The following is a 16605-nucleotide window of genomic DNA, read 5'->3' on the forward strand; positions in this document are numbered from 1 at the left end:
CCCCATGTCAACATCAAAAATATGAAAATAATAATCATTTAGCCCCAAGGCATCAAAAACTCAACCTACATGCAACTTAACCATGACTCGTTAATGGATTATAAATCTGATACAGAATCCAAACAATATACAATAAAATTACAGTCTGAAAGTTCCACAGCTTTACAATCAAAAAACATTTTCTTCTGAGACATTATAGTATATGCATCAATATATGAAAAGCATCACCATGCTACTTGGCTGCAGTTTGAAGCAATACTAATAACTAATGTTTTGAAACCTTGATACTAAGGTTGACACTGCAAGTAATTGACACCCAGAAATCTTCTCCACAACTGCGGCCATGAGGCTACATCTCACCTGTTCCCTTTGTTACACCAAAAATAATAGCAATTGTGGCAAGAATAGCCTGCACAATACATTAGAATAAGACTTTTAGCAATGGGCCATAAGACTTTTAAGAGTTCTGATTTCTATTGTTATTTTCTGATAGGTAATATGACAACTAAGAATCAATTCCATCAATATACTGAATATGAGAAAACGAATGAGTCAAGAAGCGGCATGGTTCAAAGTATCATCTTATTCCACTCATATAGGCAATCAACTTAGTTTTGGGTGAAACAAATAATAGCAAGAGATGCTGGAAGAATTTGTTTCCATGTAAGAGAGGTATCGGAAAGCCCAAAGTTGGCGACACATGTTAGTATTACCACAGCATCTGCTATATCTCACAAGATGAATAAGACAAATAATTCTTGAAACATGAATAAGCAACAGATAATCCTTGCAATAGATCCACTGATACTGCAAGATAACATAATTTAGCCAAAACACTGGTCTTATAACAGCATACTTGTTAAACTAGAATCACCAAAAGATTGACCTGTCAAACCCATTGCAGTCCATGAAGCTAAAGGTAGCAACATCAGCTTTCTAGTACCTCAAATTAAGAGTACCAATGCTCCACTTTATGAATATTCCTAGTCCTCTAGCCATCATTTCTTAAAACAATCATGAAATTTAACACAAGTAAACAATATGTGCAACCATGCGTAAAACCAACTTTATGGGCCTATGTACGACACTTCTAGTTGATGTGAAATGCAATGCACACCCCTACGTGTTTGAAATAGTTTTGTACACATGAAGCCGAGAACCTTATTTGTCCATAATGAGTGTACTATGCCTTTTGAAAACCTACTTTGCAAATTATTCACCTTTTGAAAGGTGGGACACATGTAGACACACAAGTCATGACAACAAATGTATGGATTTGACACCAATGCTTTCCACAATATCAGATACCTTTCAACCAAACTATGCTACAACCATGTTCACCATGAAAACATATGATTCACTGAGGCCCCAAGATTCTCTGTTGCATTGAGAATAAAGAGAAGGATTTGACACAAAATATACATGTATATGCAGTAAATTTTGAAAGAAAAAAAAAATATGGAAATGATACAATACACAACAACTAAAATGTAACTAGAACTATATAGGTGCATCTGAATTTTTCTAGTTTACACCTCTGGAGGAGAACCACAGCTCACAATGGAACCTGACTTTTCAGAATTGATTTTACAAAACTTACACTTACTATAAATAATATGAAATACTTGGTCAATCAAAAAATGTGTTATAATTTACCACAAATCGCTTTGTGCCAGCCAATTGTTTTTTACAATTTGCACACAAGTCCAAATTGAGTCTTTTTCCAACATGTCCAACAAGAACACAAATCCCTTTTGATGTGAATGTTATAATTAGTCAGGTAATTTGTTTTTATTAAAGCAAATATACTTTGATTATACCCTTAAAGAGAACTGTAATTGCCTGTTGCATGCAGCTTGAAAAAAAATACCACATTGTTTGTTAATTTAATAAAAAAGAAAGAATTACAGAAAAGAAAGATAATGGTTACCTTCATAAAAGAACTAGGAATAAACTCTTTTTTTCATGTTTATTCCATTTAGGAAGATATATTTATAAAAAAAATTTACTAACAGATAGATAATACCTCCTAAAAAATAGTGAATTATCACACTAATCCATGAAGAAAAAGTAAAAATCACAACTAATTCACTTCTATCTTTTCTAAAAGACATCAACTAAACAACTAATCTAACTAATAAAAAAAAAAAAGAAAGAAAGAATTAAATAAAAAGTAATATAAGCCCTCCTACAAAGTCATTACATTTCTCTCCCCGCTCAAAAAATTGCCCTTATCTTGAGAGCTATTTAAGAGAAATCTCAACCTAAAACTACTTCTACCACATTCTCAGTCTATCATGTTCATCTTCATTTTCTTCTTCATTTAGCAAACAACCTTCAATGAGAAAAATAACCCTTTACACCTGTTGCTAGGGATGAATTTCTCATTACAATGGAAGGAAATTCCTTTATCTCTTCTTTCCATTAATTGATCCAAAGTCAACCTTTTACCGGGAAACAGATCTTGACTGCTATATGGAACATGATGCTTATCAGGTAAATGAGTTGCCTCCACGTTTGTTGCTTTTTGATTTTGAGTATGACATTTTGCTTCAGAGAGTTGAGTTAACCCAACTGTAGCTGTGAGATTGTTTGGCCAGGAGGCTTGGACATCAACCCAAATAATCTCTTTAAGGCCACTAATAAAACAACCAACCTGTTGTGAGGATCACAACTTCCTTGCTTTGTTGAGTAACCTACTAACTGGCCTTGATGATCATGAATAGACATTGCTTGTTTAAGTTTCAAGAGGTTACCAAGTTGTCTTCATATCCAATGGGTCCATTTTGGGTGTGCAAGCCTCCTCAAGAACTTTCCATGTAACAAATTCTTCAAAAACTGGTACCATAATTGAGGATCACCTTCTAAATGATAAGTTACCAGAGGAACCTACCCCTCCACAGGGGTGTGTTGAAATTCAAACAACTGCTCAGTTTGGAAGATTCAACTTGTTAGGTCTTTGCTTTTGTTGAAATGAGGAAATTCTAACTTGAATGAGAAAATTTTCACATTTTTATTAACATCCATAAAAACATGAAAATGTATTCACAATAGGCAAGTTTGTACAAATCTTGTACAACTAGTACAAATATCTTATATATTTAGTATAAGTGTCTTATACATGTGTGAACATATAAAAAAAAAATTGTATTTGACATTCATGCACATGTGTAAATAATGTTTCCGCTAGTATCAAAAACAAAGAAAGAAAATGAAAAAAAAAAAAACATGTAAATATTTCACAATAGGCAGACTTGTGCATGCCTTGTATACCTAGTAGTGATGCCTTCAACATATGCAAATATATATATATATATATATATATTTGACAATTATGCATGTGTAAATAATATTTTCAATAGTTTGATATTGAAAACAAACTATGAGAATCAAGAAAAACATGCAAATAGAGATGTGTGAATGATAAAGGACATTTTTGTCCAAAACTTTTTATGGACTTGACAACCATTGTGCAAAATATATGCCCTTTAGAGCCATTATTACACTCACCTACCCCTTTAATGTAATTGTCCCTTTTTTGCCTGAGTAGTAGTGTGTGAAATTATTAGGGATTGTTTCATTTTAAATGGAGAGGAATATCCCTTGCTACCTGTTGCATTATATGAAAAATGAATCAAGAGTTTGTCGATCATCCTTTTGTGCATTGTCCATGGGCTTGGGAATAGGTCTTTGATTTTTATTATTTTTGGTGTATATTTGGTTCTCCCCCAGTTGAAGGATTTTCTGTTGAGTTGGTGGGTTTAGTAGGCTACTTCCTTTGTGGGGCTTGGTGGGTTTGGAGAGACCAAATAGAAGAATCTTTCAAGGGATTGAAGTATTGAAGATAAAAAGGTTTATTCTTAGATCCCAATGGGTGTACTCACTGCTCAACAGGCACTCTGGTGTATTTTTTGTTTTGGAAGCTAATGTCGCCTGCTCTAGGTTCCAGTCTTTCCTTTATGTTTCTTTGGTTTTGATCTCATATTCCCAATATAATTGGGTTAGGCCCCTCTGCCATTTGATCTTTCTTAGTTATTAATCATTAAAAAAAAAAAAAATTTAAAAGTTAAAAAGATTTTTTTTTAAGAGAGAAAAAAGAGAGCTACTTTCAATCTTAAATTCTCTAGCAGCATGACATACTTTTCCATTTTTTTAGAATCAAAACTTTTTATTTGGAACAAACTTAGAACCATGGTTCAAAGTCGCGGTTTTGGTCACCAACTTGACAAGTCCTGAGGCACATTGGTCTCAATGTCTCAGATCGGCATTGGGTGATACGCAAAAAATTATAGTTTAAAAGCTCAAAACAATTTAAAAAGATTATGAAAATTATATAAAGATAAATACAAATAAATAGAATTAAAAATTAATCAAATAAACTTTTATTATATATAAAATTATTCGAATTGTGATAAAAGCATACCTTTAGAATGATTTATATAAATATTAAAAATCTAAAAAAATTAATTTAATCACTTAATATTAAATATGTATTATTGAAGATGAAAATAATAAAAAGTGAATTTATTGTTTATAATTTTTTTTAAATTAATATATTGATTTTTTTAAAAATATTTTCAATCATTAAAAAAATACATCTAGGAATCATCTTTCAAAAAAAATAAACATCATTTTTCTTATCAAATATATTATAAATAAAACAATTATAAAATGGAGAATTTTTATTTGAACGAGCATATTTGAATATAAAATATTTTTCCTATGCACATTAATTTGAATTTTTATATTCATATTCATTTTCTATTTTATTTATGTAAACGTAAATATTCATTATTAGTTTACTATAATCCTAATTCCCATCAAATTTGCATTATCCATTTAAATACAAATATTCACCACATATTCATTAACTACATAAAAAACAAATACCCACCCAACTTTGTAATCCTATAAGATACCCATAACCTATTCACCCAGCAAATACACATTTCCCTTTTTTGCACGGTACCCATTTCCCCTTTAAAAAGACAGCTTTGAGCTCTCTGCTTCTCTACACAATACCCATTTTTGAAGGCTCAAAAAATAGCCCTACGAAGATACAAAGTGATAAAGATGCAAAAGGATGAAGATGTAAAGGGTATGAAGACTCTGAACTCTCCATACTTCTTCGCTTTCATGGGTTTCGATCTTCTTCTCTCATCCACCATTTCCGTTCCAATATTACCATTTTTTCCATCACCTATCACCCAAAGAGCTTAGTTTGGACATAATCTTGGGGTTATCTCAAAGTTTCTATGTGATTCAACAAGTTTATTTACGAGTCAAACAAATATTGGACTCAGGTATCGGTCTGGTACTAGTCATGGCCAAGGCGGATATGACTCAGCCGAGATTTTGAACCCAGCTTAGAACCAAACCACATCTGACAACACTGTTTCACACTTACAAACACTACTAGAATCATACACAGGTCTAATATTACAAAATCAAACAATAGGAGATGGGGAATCTGATAAGAGAGGACAAGGACTGAAGGAGTAGTTGGAGGAAAGTTGCTCCTATTAGTGTCCATAGCTACAAATAAATAAGGAGACAGAGGGTCCCCTTACCTCAATCCCCTAGAACTTTGAAAAAAAACAAAGAGTGACATTAATAATCATAAAAAATTCTCATAGAAGATATATCTCATTTAATCTATCCAATCCATTTCTAACCAAAATTGATCTTTTCAAGAATTGAAAGCAAGAAACTCCAATTGACATAGTCATATTTAGTGTCTAGCTTACACATAATACCACAAGTATTGCTCTTCAACATAAAGCTTATGGCCTCATTGGCTATAAGAAATGTATCAAGGATTTGTCTTCCCTTTACAAAAGCTTTTTGAGATTTGAAGGTCACTTTTCCCAACACCTTCTTCATTCTCTTTGCCAAAACTATAGCTAGAATCTCATATCAGTCACCCACCAAGCTGATAGACCTAAAGTCTTTCAAATCCTTTGGACCCCCTTTCTTTGGGGTTAAAACAAAAAGCATAGAGTTGAGACTTTTCTCAAATCTCCCTCCTTCATGAAACCTTTTGAAGAATCCCATCATCTCATCCTTCACAAAATCCAAACTGAATTGCCAAAAGGCCATGATAAATCATCCAGCCTTGGAGCCTTATCCTTGTTCAATTCCGACAATGCACTAAACAGCCCTTCCTCTGAAAATCGTTCCTCCAATTTGTCAACTTCCTGATCCTCTAATGCTTCAAAAGAAAAACCATTAATGCTAGGTCTCCACTCCCCTATATTAGATAATAGATTACAAATTGCCATAGTCACCCCTTCCTTATCTTGTCCTCTTCGGATAGCCAATCCCCATTAATTTTAATTCTTGACATAAAATTCCTCCTTCTGTGAGCATTAACCATTTCATAGGAGAACTTTGTGCTTCTAACACCCTCATTTAGCCAAATCTACATTGTATCAATTACATATGCATAATCAACTGCATTTTCAGCAATTAACTGTTGATCTTCAACTAACGCTCTTTGCCTTGATCCAATTAATTCTTAGTAAGTGAACGTCTAATTAAACTAGTTTTTTATTATACAGTTATCTTTAGTACTTTCAATGTATAACTACAAACTGTTTTAGCACATATAGTGCAATGCATACAATGTATTTTGTAGTAGTCCTAGAAGCCTGGTTCAAGTGGCAAGGGGTTGGAGTGGGGATGTAAGGGGTCATAGGTTCAAGTCCTAGGAGGATCAAGGAAAGAAAAGGGGGGAAAGAAGGCGTAGAATCTAGTTTGCAGTGTCACACTTACATGTGACGTGCACCATGTATGAGGCAATTTCTAGGCAATTAACATGCCACTAATGGCCCAGGTTTTTTGACAACAATATTTGGAATAAAAAAACACAAGGAAGCAATAAAAGTTCATGACCATTACAAAACTTAAAGGTGAACGAGAAGACACAGGTGGAAAAGTAAGCACTGAACATCTTCCATAAAGTTAAAATCAAATGAGCAATAAAGTTTACTCACAGCAATTGTGCAGGCAATGTAGCCTGGTTTCTCTCTGTAGTCTACTCTGGCACAAAGTAGAAGGAAGAACCCGACATACCAGGGGACAGCAGCAAGGAAGAAACCAATGATGAACCTTCAGATATTCAACAACTAGGTACCGTCAATTACAAAGAATCATATATTTAAACATAAAAAATAAAAAGAATAAGACGAGGAAGATATTTAAGGTATTTATGGCATGACTGGAGTACTGACTTTAGAAAAGTAAGAGAACAAATTTGTGATAAATAGGGAAGATGAGACCATTTAGCAATGCCCTAACACCACTAACATCAGATGAATGAAATTAGAAAAGCCTCGCATGAGCAGTATAACAACGTTAATGCTAAAAATTTAACAAAGAGACATAAGTGTAGTTCCAGTTACTATTAAAGCAATAAAACAAAAATGAACAGTTATTTTGAAATCCTAATCTAAAATTCTTATATGTTTGATAAAAGAACAACTTAATCTAGACTGATTGAAAGATCGACCACACACAACCTTATGAAGAAGTCATTGTCTCACTAGTTAAATTTGAACACAAAAATATTTGGCTATAATAAAGTAACTGATTCAGCATTTTTAAAACCTAAATTTTTCAGGCAACTGATAATTTATCTAGTAAGCTGAGCTCACCAATCTGATAACTTAATCCAACTTATCAAACACCGACCAGCTCAGTAAGCATTAGCCATTGAATCTCATCAAATAGGCATTAAAAAGGCCAGGACCAACAATTGTTCTTGACCTATGCTCTTAAGCCCCTACATGGAAATTTCTCTAGCATGCTTTTTCAAAATCATCTTTATTTGTCCCTTCTGTTCCTGATGAAAGGGGTCTGTTCCTTGGTCATCTCAGGTTTGGTTTTCTCCAAGTCATTTTTCCTTGCCTAAGTGTGGCTGTCATAAAATTTAGCTGAACTCAAGAATAATAACTCAATCCACTCATTTACATTCAAGGAGATAGATGCAGAAGTATCAAATAAGTTAGAAGCCACAGTCGCATCTCTCCACTCATTACTTACTGTTACAACAATTTATTTTAAATATTATTCTAAGACACAAAACAATAATCATGACTTACAGGAACCAGCCAAGACCAATGCCACAGCAAGGAAGGCGACGCTCTCTTACAGGTGTTCCTTCAGCAACCGCATAACCTGGAAAATCATTGAAAAAAAAGAGAGAAAAACCAAAAATAGAAATAAGAATATAAGAATATGACCAAGTTAAAAGAAAACAATAGATTTTCACACACTATGGTGGGGTTCAGTTGAATTACAAGAAAATTGTATCCTAAAGTTCGTATGTAATGCATACGCAGTAATTTTAAATACTGGCATTTTCAAGGAAACATATCAAACACTAGCACCTTAATCTTATAGCTTGGATCTAGCAATTCTCTATCAGGAATTTGAATCTAACTCCCTAGCAAAATTTCTAGTCAAATGTGATGAAATCGGTTACAGATATTGATAAACAAGTAGCACCAAAGATCAACTTCCCTGGTTTTGACAAGTATAATTGCATTATTTTATATACCTAGGTGATGCATGGGCCCATCAGCCTGTGAAGTATTTGAGCCAAAAAAATTCCAAATTTTTTCTTACACATTACATTTGGTTTTATCTCAAAGTTAATAGTGACCAAAACTGATTCTGACCTTCAACACCTTACAAAATGACTACCATCAACACCTATTGACCTGCTGCAGTAACATATTTGAATGTTTAAATTCCTTAAGAATCATTGAAATTCAATTAAAAAATATGTTGAAGTAAATTCATAGTTGAAGACATGTTTCCATTTTCAACCCCAATAACAACTATATATAGCTTTTCTTCATCTATGTAATTTCTGGAGATCCTTAAACTTGTATCTAAACGATGAATAAATACAAGAATGATAACTACAGAGGAATACAAGAGCGTACCCTGGAATCACAGGTACTAAACAAACCTAAAATCAAAAAAAGGGCATCCCGGAATAAAGAATTGCCTTAACTTTGCCAACATCTATACAAAACTTCAAATTTTAAGGCCCTCAAAGTCCAATGCAAACTTGTCTCGGAATCACCAATTACATATCATACCTAAGTAGAAATTCGCCTCATATTTTTTTTTTTTGATAAGTAAAGGATATTCATTCAAAAGGCACAACGCCACAAGGTATACAGGGAGTATACAAGGCAGCTAAGGCCTCAAAAAACAACAACAAAAGAAATCACCTCCCTTTAAATGGAAGCTATCCACTCTAGGAACCCTATAAGGGAGAACGCCTCCTCACCTACATACAATTTGGCCCAACTCCACAGATTACAAACAAAAAAATTCTTTAACTTCTACACATTCAACACACCTCCCCTAAAAGCTAATCTATTCCTCTCCTTCCACACCGTCCAAAAAATACACAACGGAATGGCGTCCCAAATCTTTTTCCTTTTCTTTCCCACAAACGAGCCCCTCCAGCTAGTTAAGACCTCCTTTACACTTTCTGGAAAAACCCATTTCACATCAACTAAACCAAAAACAATATCCCATAGAGCTCTAACCACTGTACAATGTATAAGGATATGATTTACACTTTCTTCCTCGCATCCACACAGGAAGCAACGATTTGGAAGTTGAATCCCTCTTCTTTGAAGTCTATCCAAAGTGAGCACCTTCCCCCAAGTCGCCTCCCATGCAAAAAAAACAACTTTAGTTAGCACCCTTGCCACCCAAATGCTCCTAGAAGGAAAATCTGTATCAACAGACCTCACCAACAATCTATAAGCTTCCTTAACCCTGAACTGACCTCTTTTTCCTTTCCTCCACAGGACTGAATCTTCCTCCAGAGAGGGCTTGTGACCCCTCAAAATATGTAGAAAATCCCCAACCAACTCCATCTCCCAATCATTGAAATCCCGCAAGAAAATCGGATTCCAATTTCCTTGTCCCGAATTCTGATCCCACATTTCCTCTACCGTTGCATTCCTTTGAGCCGTCATACCAAAGAGATGAGGAAAGCATTGGGACAACGCTGACTCTGTACACCACACATCTGTCCAGAATCTGATCATGTTGCCCTTCCCTGCTCTGAACGTCATGTTATTCCAACACCAATCTGCTTCTTTCCAAATCTCTTTCCACACCCCTACTCCCACTGCCCCATTAGCCTTCTTTGGCCTCCACCCAAAATCCTCCTGCCCATACTTCACCTTGATCACTTGTTTCCAAAGATTATCTTTGTCACAAGCAAATCTCCATATCCACTTGCCAAGCAAGGCTTTGTTCAACAAAACTAGCTTCCTAAGGCCTAGTCCTCCTTTATACTTATCTGTGCATACCGCCTCCCAATTCACCAAGTGAATTTTCCCCTCCATATTTCCCCCTCCCCACAAGAAATCCCTTTGCACTTTCTCCAGTCTTCTAGCAACAATCTTGGGCATTCTGAAGATAGACATCTGAAAGATTGGCATGCTAGCCAAAGTGCTCTTTATTAAAGTGACCCTTCCCCCTTTAGAAATATATTGTCGTTTCCAAAGAGCTAATCTCCTCCTGACTCTCTCTTCCACCCCATCCCACATATAAGGCGCTTTATTAGGAGCCCCTAAGGGAAGACCCAAGTACTGAGAAGGTAAGGACCCCACCCTGCAACCTAGCTCCACAGCCAACTCCTCCATCTCCACCACTTCCCCAACTGGAATAATTTCACTCTTGGCTAGATTAATTCTTAGGCCTGACGCCGCTTCAAACCAGAATAAAATTCAACTTAAATGGGTTAGATGCTCCTTTCTGGCCTCACAAAATATGATTGTATCGTCAGCAAACAACAGGTGAGAGATACTCAGAGGGGGTTCACTGCCGCCCCTTATACTGCACCCTGATAAGAAACCCCCCTCCACGGCTCTCCTAATAAGAACATCTAACACTTCCATCCCCATCACAAAGAGATAAGGAGATAGGGGATCTCCTTGTCTAAGACCTTTAGTGCTAGGAAAGAAACCTGCAGGCACACCAGTAACCAGTACTGAAAATTTGGCTGAGGAAAGGCAACTCCACATCCACCCCACCCACTTAGGCCCAAAGCCCATTTTTTGCAACACCTTCAACAGAAACTTCCAGTTGATACTATCATAAGCTTTTTCTATATCCAACTTACAAATAAGACCCTTTTCTTTTCGTTTCTGCCACGAGTCTATCACTTCATTTGCAATTAAGGAGGCGTCTAATATTTGTCTGCCCCTCACAAAGGCATTCTGAGAGGTAGAGACCACCTTTCCAACCACTATCTTCAGTCTGTTAGCAAGCACTTTAGCCAATAACTTGTACAACCCCCCCAGAAGACTAATGGGTCTAAAGTCTCCAAGGTCCTCAGCCCCACTTTTCTTGGGAATCAACACCAGAAAAGTATTGTTAAGGCTCTTGAGAAAAGAGCTATGCTCGTAGAATTCCTTGAACATTTCTAGAATCTCCTCCTTGATAAACTCCCAACAGCTTTGCCAAAAGGCCAGGGTAAAGCCATCCGGGCCAGGGGCTTTATCCCCATTCATCTCCATCAGGGCCGCATGGATTTCATCCTCTGAAAAGGGCCTCTCCAGATTCTCAGCCTCTTGAAGGCTGATCTGATCAAGCTGAATTCCCCCAATATCTGCCTTCCACCCCGTATCTTCTGAGAGAAAATTTTTAAACGCATTAGCTATTCCTTCCCTAATTTCCTGCTCCTCTAGAAGCCACTCCCCATTGATCTTAATTCTCTCCAGAGAATTATTCCTACGGTGAGCACTTGCCATACGATGAAAGAACCCCGTGTTTCTATCCCCCTCCTTTAGCCATATTTCCCTTGAAAGCTGTCTCCAGTGGGTTTCCTCCATCATCACCCATTTTCTGTAATTTTCTTTAGCCTCATTCTTCAGCTCTGATTCCTCCACTGTCAGAACTCTCTCCTCTTCCTCCCTATCCCAGAAATCCACCTGCTGCAAGGCTTCAGATTTGTTGCTCTCCAGCTTACCGAAGACTTCCCTATTCCAGACTTTCAACTTCTTTTTTATTTCCTTCATCTTAGTAGCCAACTTGTAACTAGCACTGCCCCTTACATCAATTCCTTGCCACCAGCTACGCACCAGCTCTTTGAATCCCTCAGCCTTAAGCCACATATTTTCGAATCTGAATGGAGTCGGCCCACGTCTTATCCCACCCCCCACTAACATTATTGGGAAATGATCAGACACCGGACGGGGCAGTCTCCATTGATTAATCCCACTGAATTGGTCTAACCAGCACGGAGTGACCAGGAACCTGTCCAAACGCGCCCAGGTCTGATTATTCTGGCCCCCATTCCAAGTACATTCTCCCCCCTGAAGAGGAAGATCCACCAGCCCAAGATCATTCACAGTTTCAGCAAATTTCCTCATTGTTGCGCTAATTCTCCTTTGACTGCTCCTTTCCCTTGGAAACAACGTAATGTTAAAATCCCCCCCTATACACCAGGGGTCTTCCCACAACCCTCTAATTGCTCCAAACTCCTCCCATAACGCATTCCTTTCCACTTTAGAGAACGGGCCATAAACTCCCGTAAACGCCCCGACAATCCCATTTTCTACGTTCCGGAATCTGCAAGATAACGTAAACTGTCCCTCCTCCCAATCTATGATGTCCAACGTCCTCTTATCCCAACATATGAAAATTCCTCCCGAAGCCCCCTCCGCATTCACAGCTTTCCACTCTAGGAATCTCCCAGAGCCTAAACTTCTCGCTATGCTATCCGTCATAATTTGCATTTTCGTCTCCTGAATACAAATTAGGTCCACCCTCTGATTTCTTAAAAACGTCTTTATCACTTTTCTTTTAGATCTATCATTTGCTCCCCTCACATTCCAGCTCAGAATTTTCACCTTCATTGGACAATCACAATTTGACGCCCTTTGCCCTGTACTGAGCCTTTCTGTTTCATCCCCCCCTCATAATTTATGGAGCATTCCAATCTTCTAAGCTCCCTTTCAAATTTAGACTTTTCCAGTAGCTCTTTGCTATGAATTTTCTCCCGTCTTTTTCTGATTTTGGTCAAGAAATTCAGTATTTCCTTCTCCAACCCCTCCGTGGGGAACCCCAGGAACTGGCTGAACCTCGCCAAGCCACTCTCTTCCCATTTGCCCTCCAGCTCCCTTCCCTCAACTTGACCATCATATATGTCCCCAACCCCATCCATCCCCCTGCCTTTATCACTACTGTTTTTGGATAGTCCCAATTCCCTGCATTCCTTCATCCTTTCATTACTATCCTCGTACACTGTAAGCCACATGGAATTATCAGCCCGCATTGCCTCACCCAAGTCCCCAGAATGATCGAAAAACTCCCCCTCTGGAGTCCAATCAAAAATAAAAGAGTTGAGATGAGAATCCCCTAAAACCCTTTTCCCCCAATAACTAGGCCCCATTCCATACCTCCTTGCTTCCTCTTCGAGCGCCCTATCCGTCTCTGTCATCTTGACCCCACCTTGACGCTTCCTTGTTTCGTCAGATTCCATCGCAACGAAAGGCTCAGGTGCAGGAAGATGACTGGGGAAGAGACGTTGCAGCAGGGAGTCCCTCACCTCTTGGGCTACTGATGCTTTTGGGTCCTCCTTCAGATTATCTCCTGGATTGGGCTGTTGGGAGCATCCCTTTGAACCACTAGGGCCTTCGGTTGTCAAACGGGCTGAAGGCCAGGCTGGGCCTATTGCGTGGTAGCCCACATCTTCCACTCTAAGTGACGGGCCTGCCTCTGGGCCCAAATCACTTACCGCCACGCCTTTCCTTTTCAAGTCCATGGGCCCGCTCAACTTTGGGCCCTCACATGGACTTACATAGCTTCCATTAGAAGCCCAGGTCCGTGACGTCGGGCTCAGATCAGGGCTGATCTCAACCCGACCCGTCCCCGGCCCCTGCATAACCATCCCATCAGCTGACAGCTTCTGCACCTCGGGCCTCACGCTCACCCACTCTTTCGTCACTCGCTGCCCCGCGCGTGACATCTCCTCACCCCTAACCTCAAGGCTAACTTCGTTTCTGCGTTTTCTCCTTATCACCGGCCAGCACTCCCACCATAAGGACACCACGTAAGTCTCCTCCTCCGCTTCGATCTCCAGAACACTCGGTCTAGGATCTCCCTTCAATCTCACCAAGATTCTGGCCCATTGGAGTTCCCCCATCAGCTTCGTCTGTTCATCGACTGCGATGAACCCTCCACATTCATCCCCCACCTTCTTCAAAATCTCTGGGCTCCAAAACGAGATTGGAAGCCCAACTAACCTCACCCAAGCTTCCTTTCTCTCTTCCTCCTCTGCCCAACATCCACTCCTGGGATTCCAATGTTCCATCCTGACCTGGCTTCCTTCCATTTCGCGGTGCCCAAAGGAAACAACGCGTCTGACCTCCTCCAATTTTTCAAATTCTAGCAACACTCTTTCCTTATCCAGCTTAGCCAGCCCTAGACTGCCTTTGAGATTCCATGACTTTGCCCAGATTTGCCCCCACTTCGCAAGGTCATCTTCTCCCCCTGACCTATCTTTCCACCTCGCCACAACACAATGATTCAATTTCTGTAATAGTCCTATGGATTCCTCCCTTTTCACCTTCACTGTAACTACATTTGGAGTACCCGACATTGATTGTTTCACCATTGCTGCAAACGAGCTTCCCCCACCGGCCTTCTCCGCAACCTTTTCTTTCTGATAAGTTGGATTTATACCGAGAAGCCCTACCATCTGATTAAGCTTCTCCGCCATGGTCGTCCACCCCCTTTTATCCCTTCTACCTCTCGGGATGAAGATGCAGAACCTCTTCCCCTCTGTATCGGAGACCCCTAGCCTTATAAACCCCCCCGCTTTGTTCATCCCTCGTATCATAGCATACGTTCTCCCCTGCTCCTTCCATTCCCTTCCCCATCTTGCTTCATTCTCATCCTTAATACAGAGATTCAACCCTTCTAAGAAAAACCCTATGCCATCCGAACCCAATCGGACCCATGATGTCACCCCTCCCTTCTTCTCCACAATAAATCCTTGGATTTTTCCTCTTCTACCCTCCACAACAATCTCGAACTCCTTGGATTCCACTGAGAAGCTGCACTCCTTTCTTCTGTTCCGCGGTGCCGAGCTCTCCTCCCCCTCTTCGCCCTCGCACTCGCCGTCGCATTCTCTCTCGCCCTCTCTCACTCTCTCTCTCTCTTGCATTCTCTCTCTCCCCCAACACCTTCCAGACAAGGAATATTCAAGGAATAATTCCAAATGAAGGCATATAACATTTAGGCACCCACACCTCTTGAATCATATTTGATATCTTTTACATTTCTCTAAAAATTTCGATAACGTTTTAGCATTTTAATGCATTCTTTTAGCATACCACTGCATTTTAGCCAATAACAAGAACTATATCAATAATTAATCCACGCTAACATTTCAAGTTAAAGCCAATTAACTTGAACAAGTCTTCTATCAATTTTTCAACTGATCTTAGCCAATTCTCTTGGGAGAATTTCAATCAAAGTTGATACTTTGATTCTCTAGCTAAATCATATCAAAATCAGACTGTATTGATTCAGTTCAGATGATAATCTCAGGCCACGACCTGAATATGGAATTCCACGCAGCCAAACACGCCATACACATACCTGGACCGGCTTGGTAGCCATGAGCATAGTACTGAGGAGGAGGCGGAGGCGGAGCGGAGGGCTCGGCAGCCCCTGGCGGAGGGACTGGCTGAGGGAAGCCTACGGCCGGCGGCTGAGAGTAGGTGGGAACACCCTGGAAGGTTCCGTAGTGCTGATCGCTTCTGTTCTTGGATTCTTCGCTCATTTTCTAGGGTTTGCTCTGCAAACGGTATACCGATTTTTCTTGATCAGTTCAAAAGCCGTGAGAGAGAAGAGTCAATGGAAGGTGAACTACTGGAGAACAGTGGTTTTGCTTTTGACAGAAGAAGGGGAAGCGAGTAATTGGAGGGATGAGAGTGAGAGGAGTGGAAGCAGCCAAAACGGGTGTGGCAGTTGAACAGAGGTGGGACGTGGCGTTGCGGCTGGGGTTATGAGCTGGATTGGAACTTAGTGCTTACAGAGGGTTCACCGGGGATTAGTGTGGGCCCCATTTTTGGACATCGTTTTCCTGAATGACGTGGCACCTATATAATATTATAATCCATAAAATGGATGGCGATACCTCTGTAGACACTTCACAGTCGTAACTTTTACCACGATTTTCTTTTCTACTTTATTTATTGTGGGAGTTTTTATAAAATGTAATAAATAAAAAAAATAAAACAAAAAATTGATAGGAATAGCTGGATGTAGACCCCCCAGAGAGGGAGCTGGATTTTTCCATCATTAAAATTTTCTGACCACCCCGGGATTTCAGCTGGAGGAGCGGCCAGATTAGATGGGTGATGGCAGAGGAAAAGGGAAAAAGAGGGGAAAAGGGTTGGAAAAGGAAGGGAACAGCAGCTGGAGAAGACGAGGGGGAGCAGAGAAGGAAAGAGAGAAAAAGGAGAGTTTTGTCTCTTCTCTGGATTGGCTCTCTGGAAACCAAAAAAACAGGAGCTTTTCGGAAAGGAGGGGAAGGAAAGAAAGGAAAAAACG

General features: G+C 39.2%; 1 protein-coding gene across 1 annotated transcript; it reads right to left on the reverse strand.

Moving 5' to 3' along the window:
* Positions 1–20: 20 nt before the first annotated feature.
* LOC117908826 (60S ribosomal protein L18a-like protein) lies at positions 21–16003 on the reverse strand. The gene is made up of 4 exons (XM_034822600.1): positions 15649–16003; positions 8103–8178; positions 6996–7110; positions 21–409 (listed from the first exon to the last, which is right to left on the reverse strand). Exons 1-4 carry the CDS (start codon positions 15830–15832, stop codon positions 350–352), a joined length of 435 nt encoding a protein of 144 aa, XP_034678491.1. The 5' UTR covers positions 15833–16003; the 3' UTR covers positions 21–349.
* Between the last annotated feature and the right edge of the window lie 602 nt (positions 16004–16605).

Source organism: Vitis riparia, chromosome 19, assembly GCF_004353265.1.
Source record: "Vitis riparia cultivar Riparia Gloire de Montpellier isolate 1030 chromosome 19, EGFV_Vit.rip_1.0, whole genome shotgun sequence".
Classification (NCBI taxonomy): domain Eukaryota; kingdom Viridiplantae; phylum Streptophyta; class Magnoliopsida; order Vitales; family Vitaceae; genus Vitis; species Vitis riparia.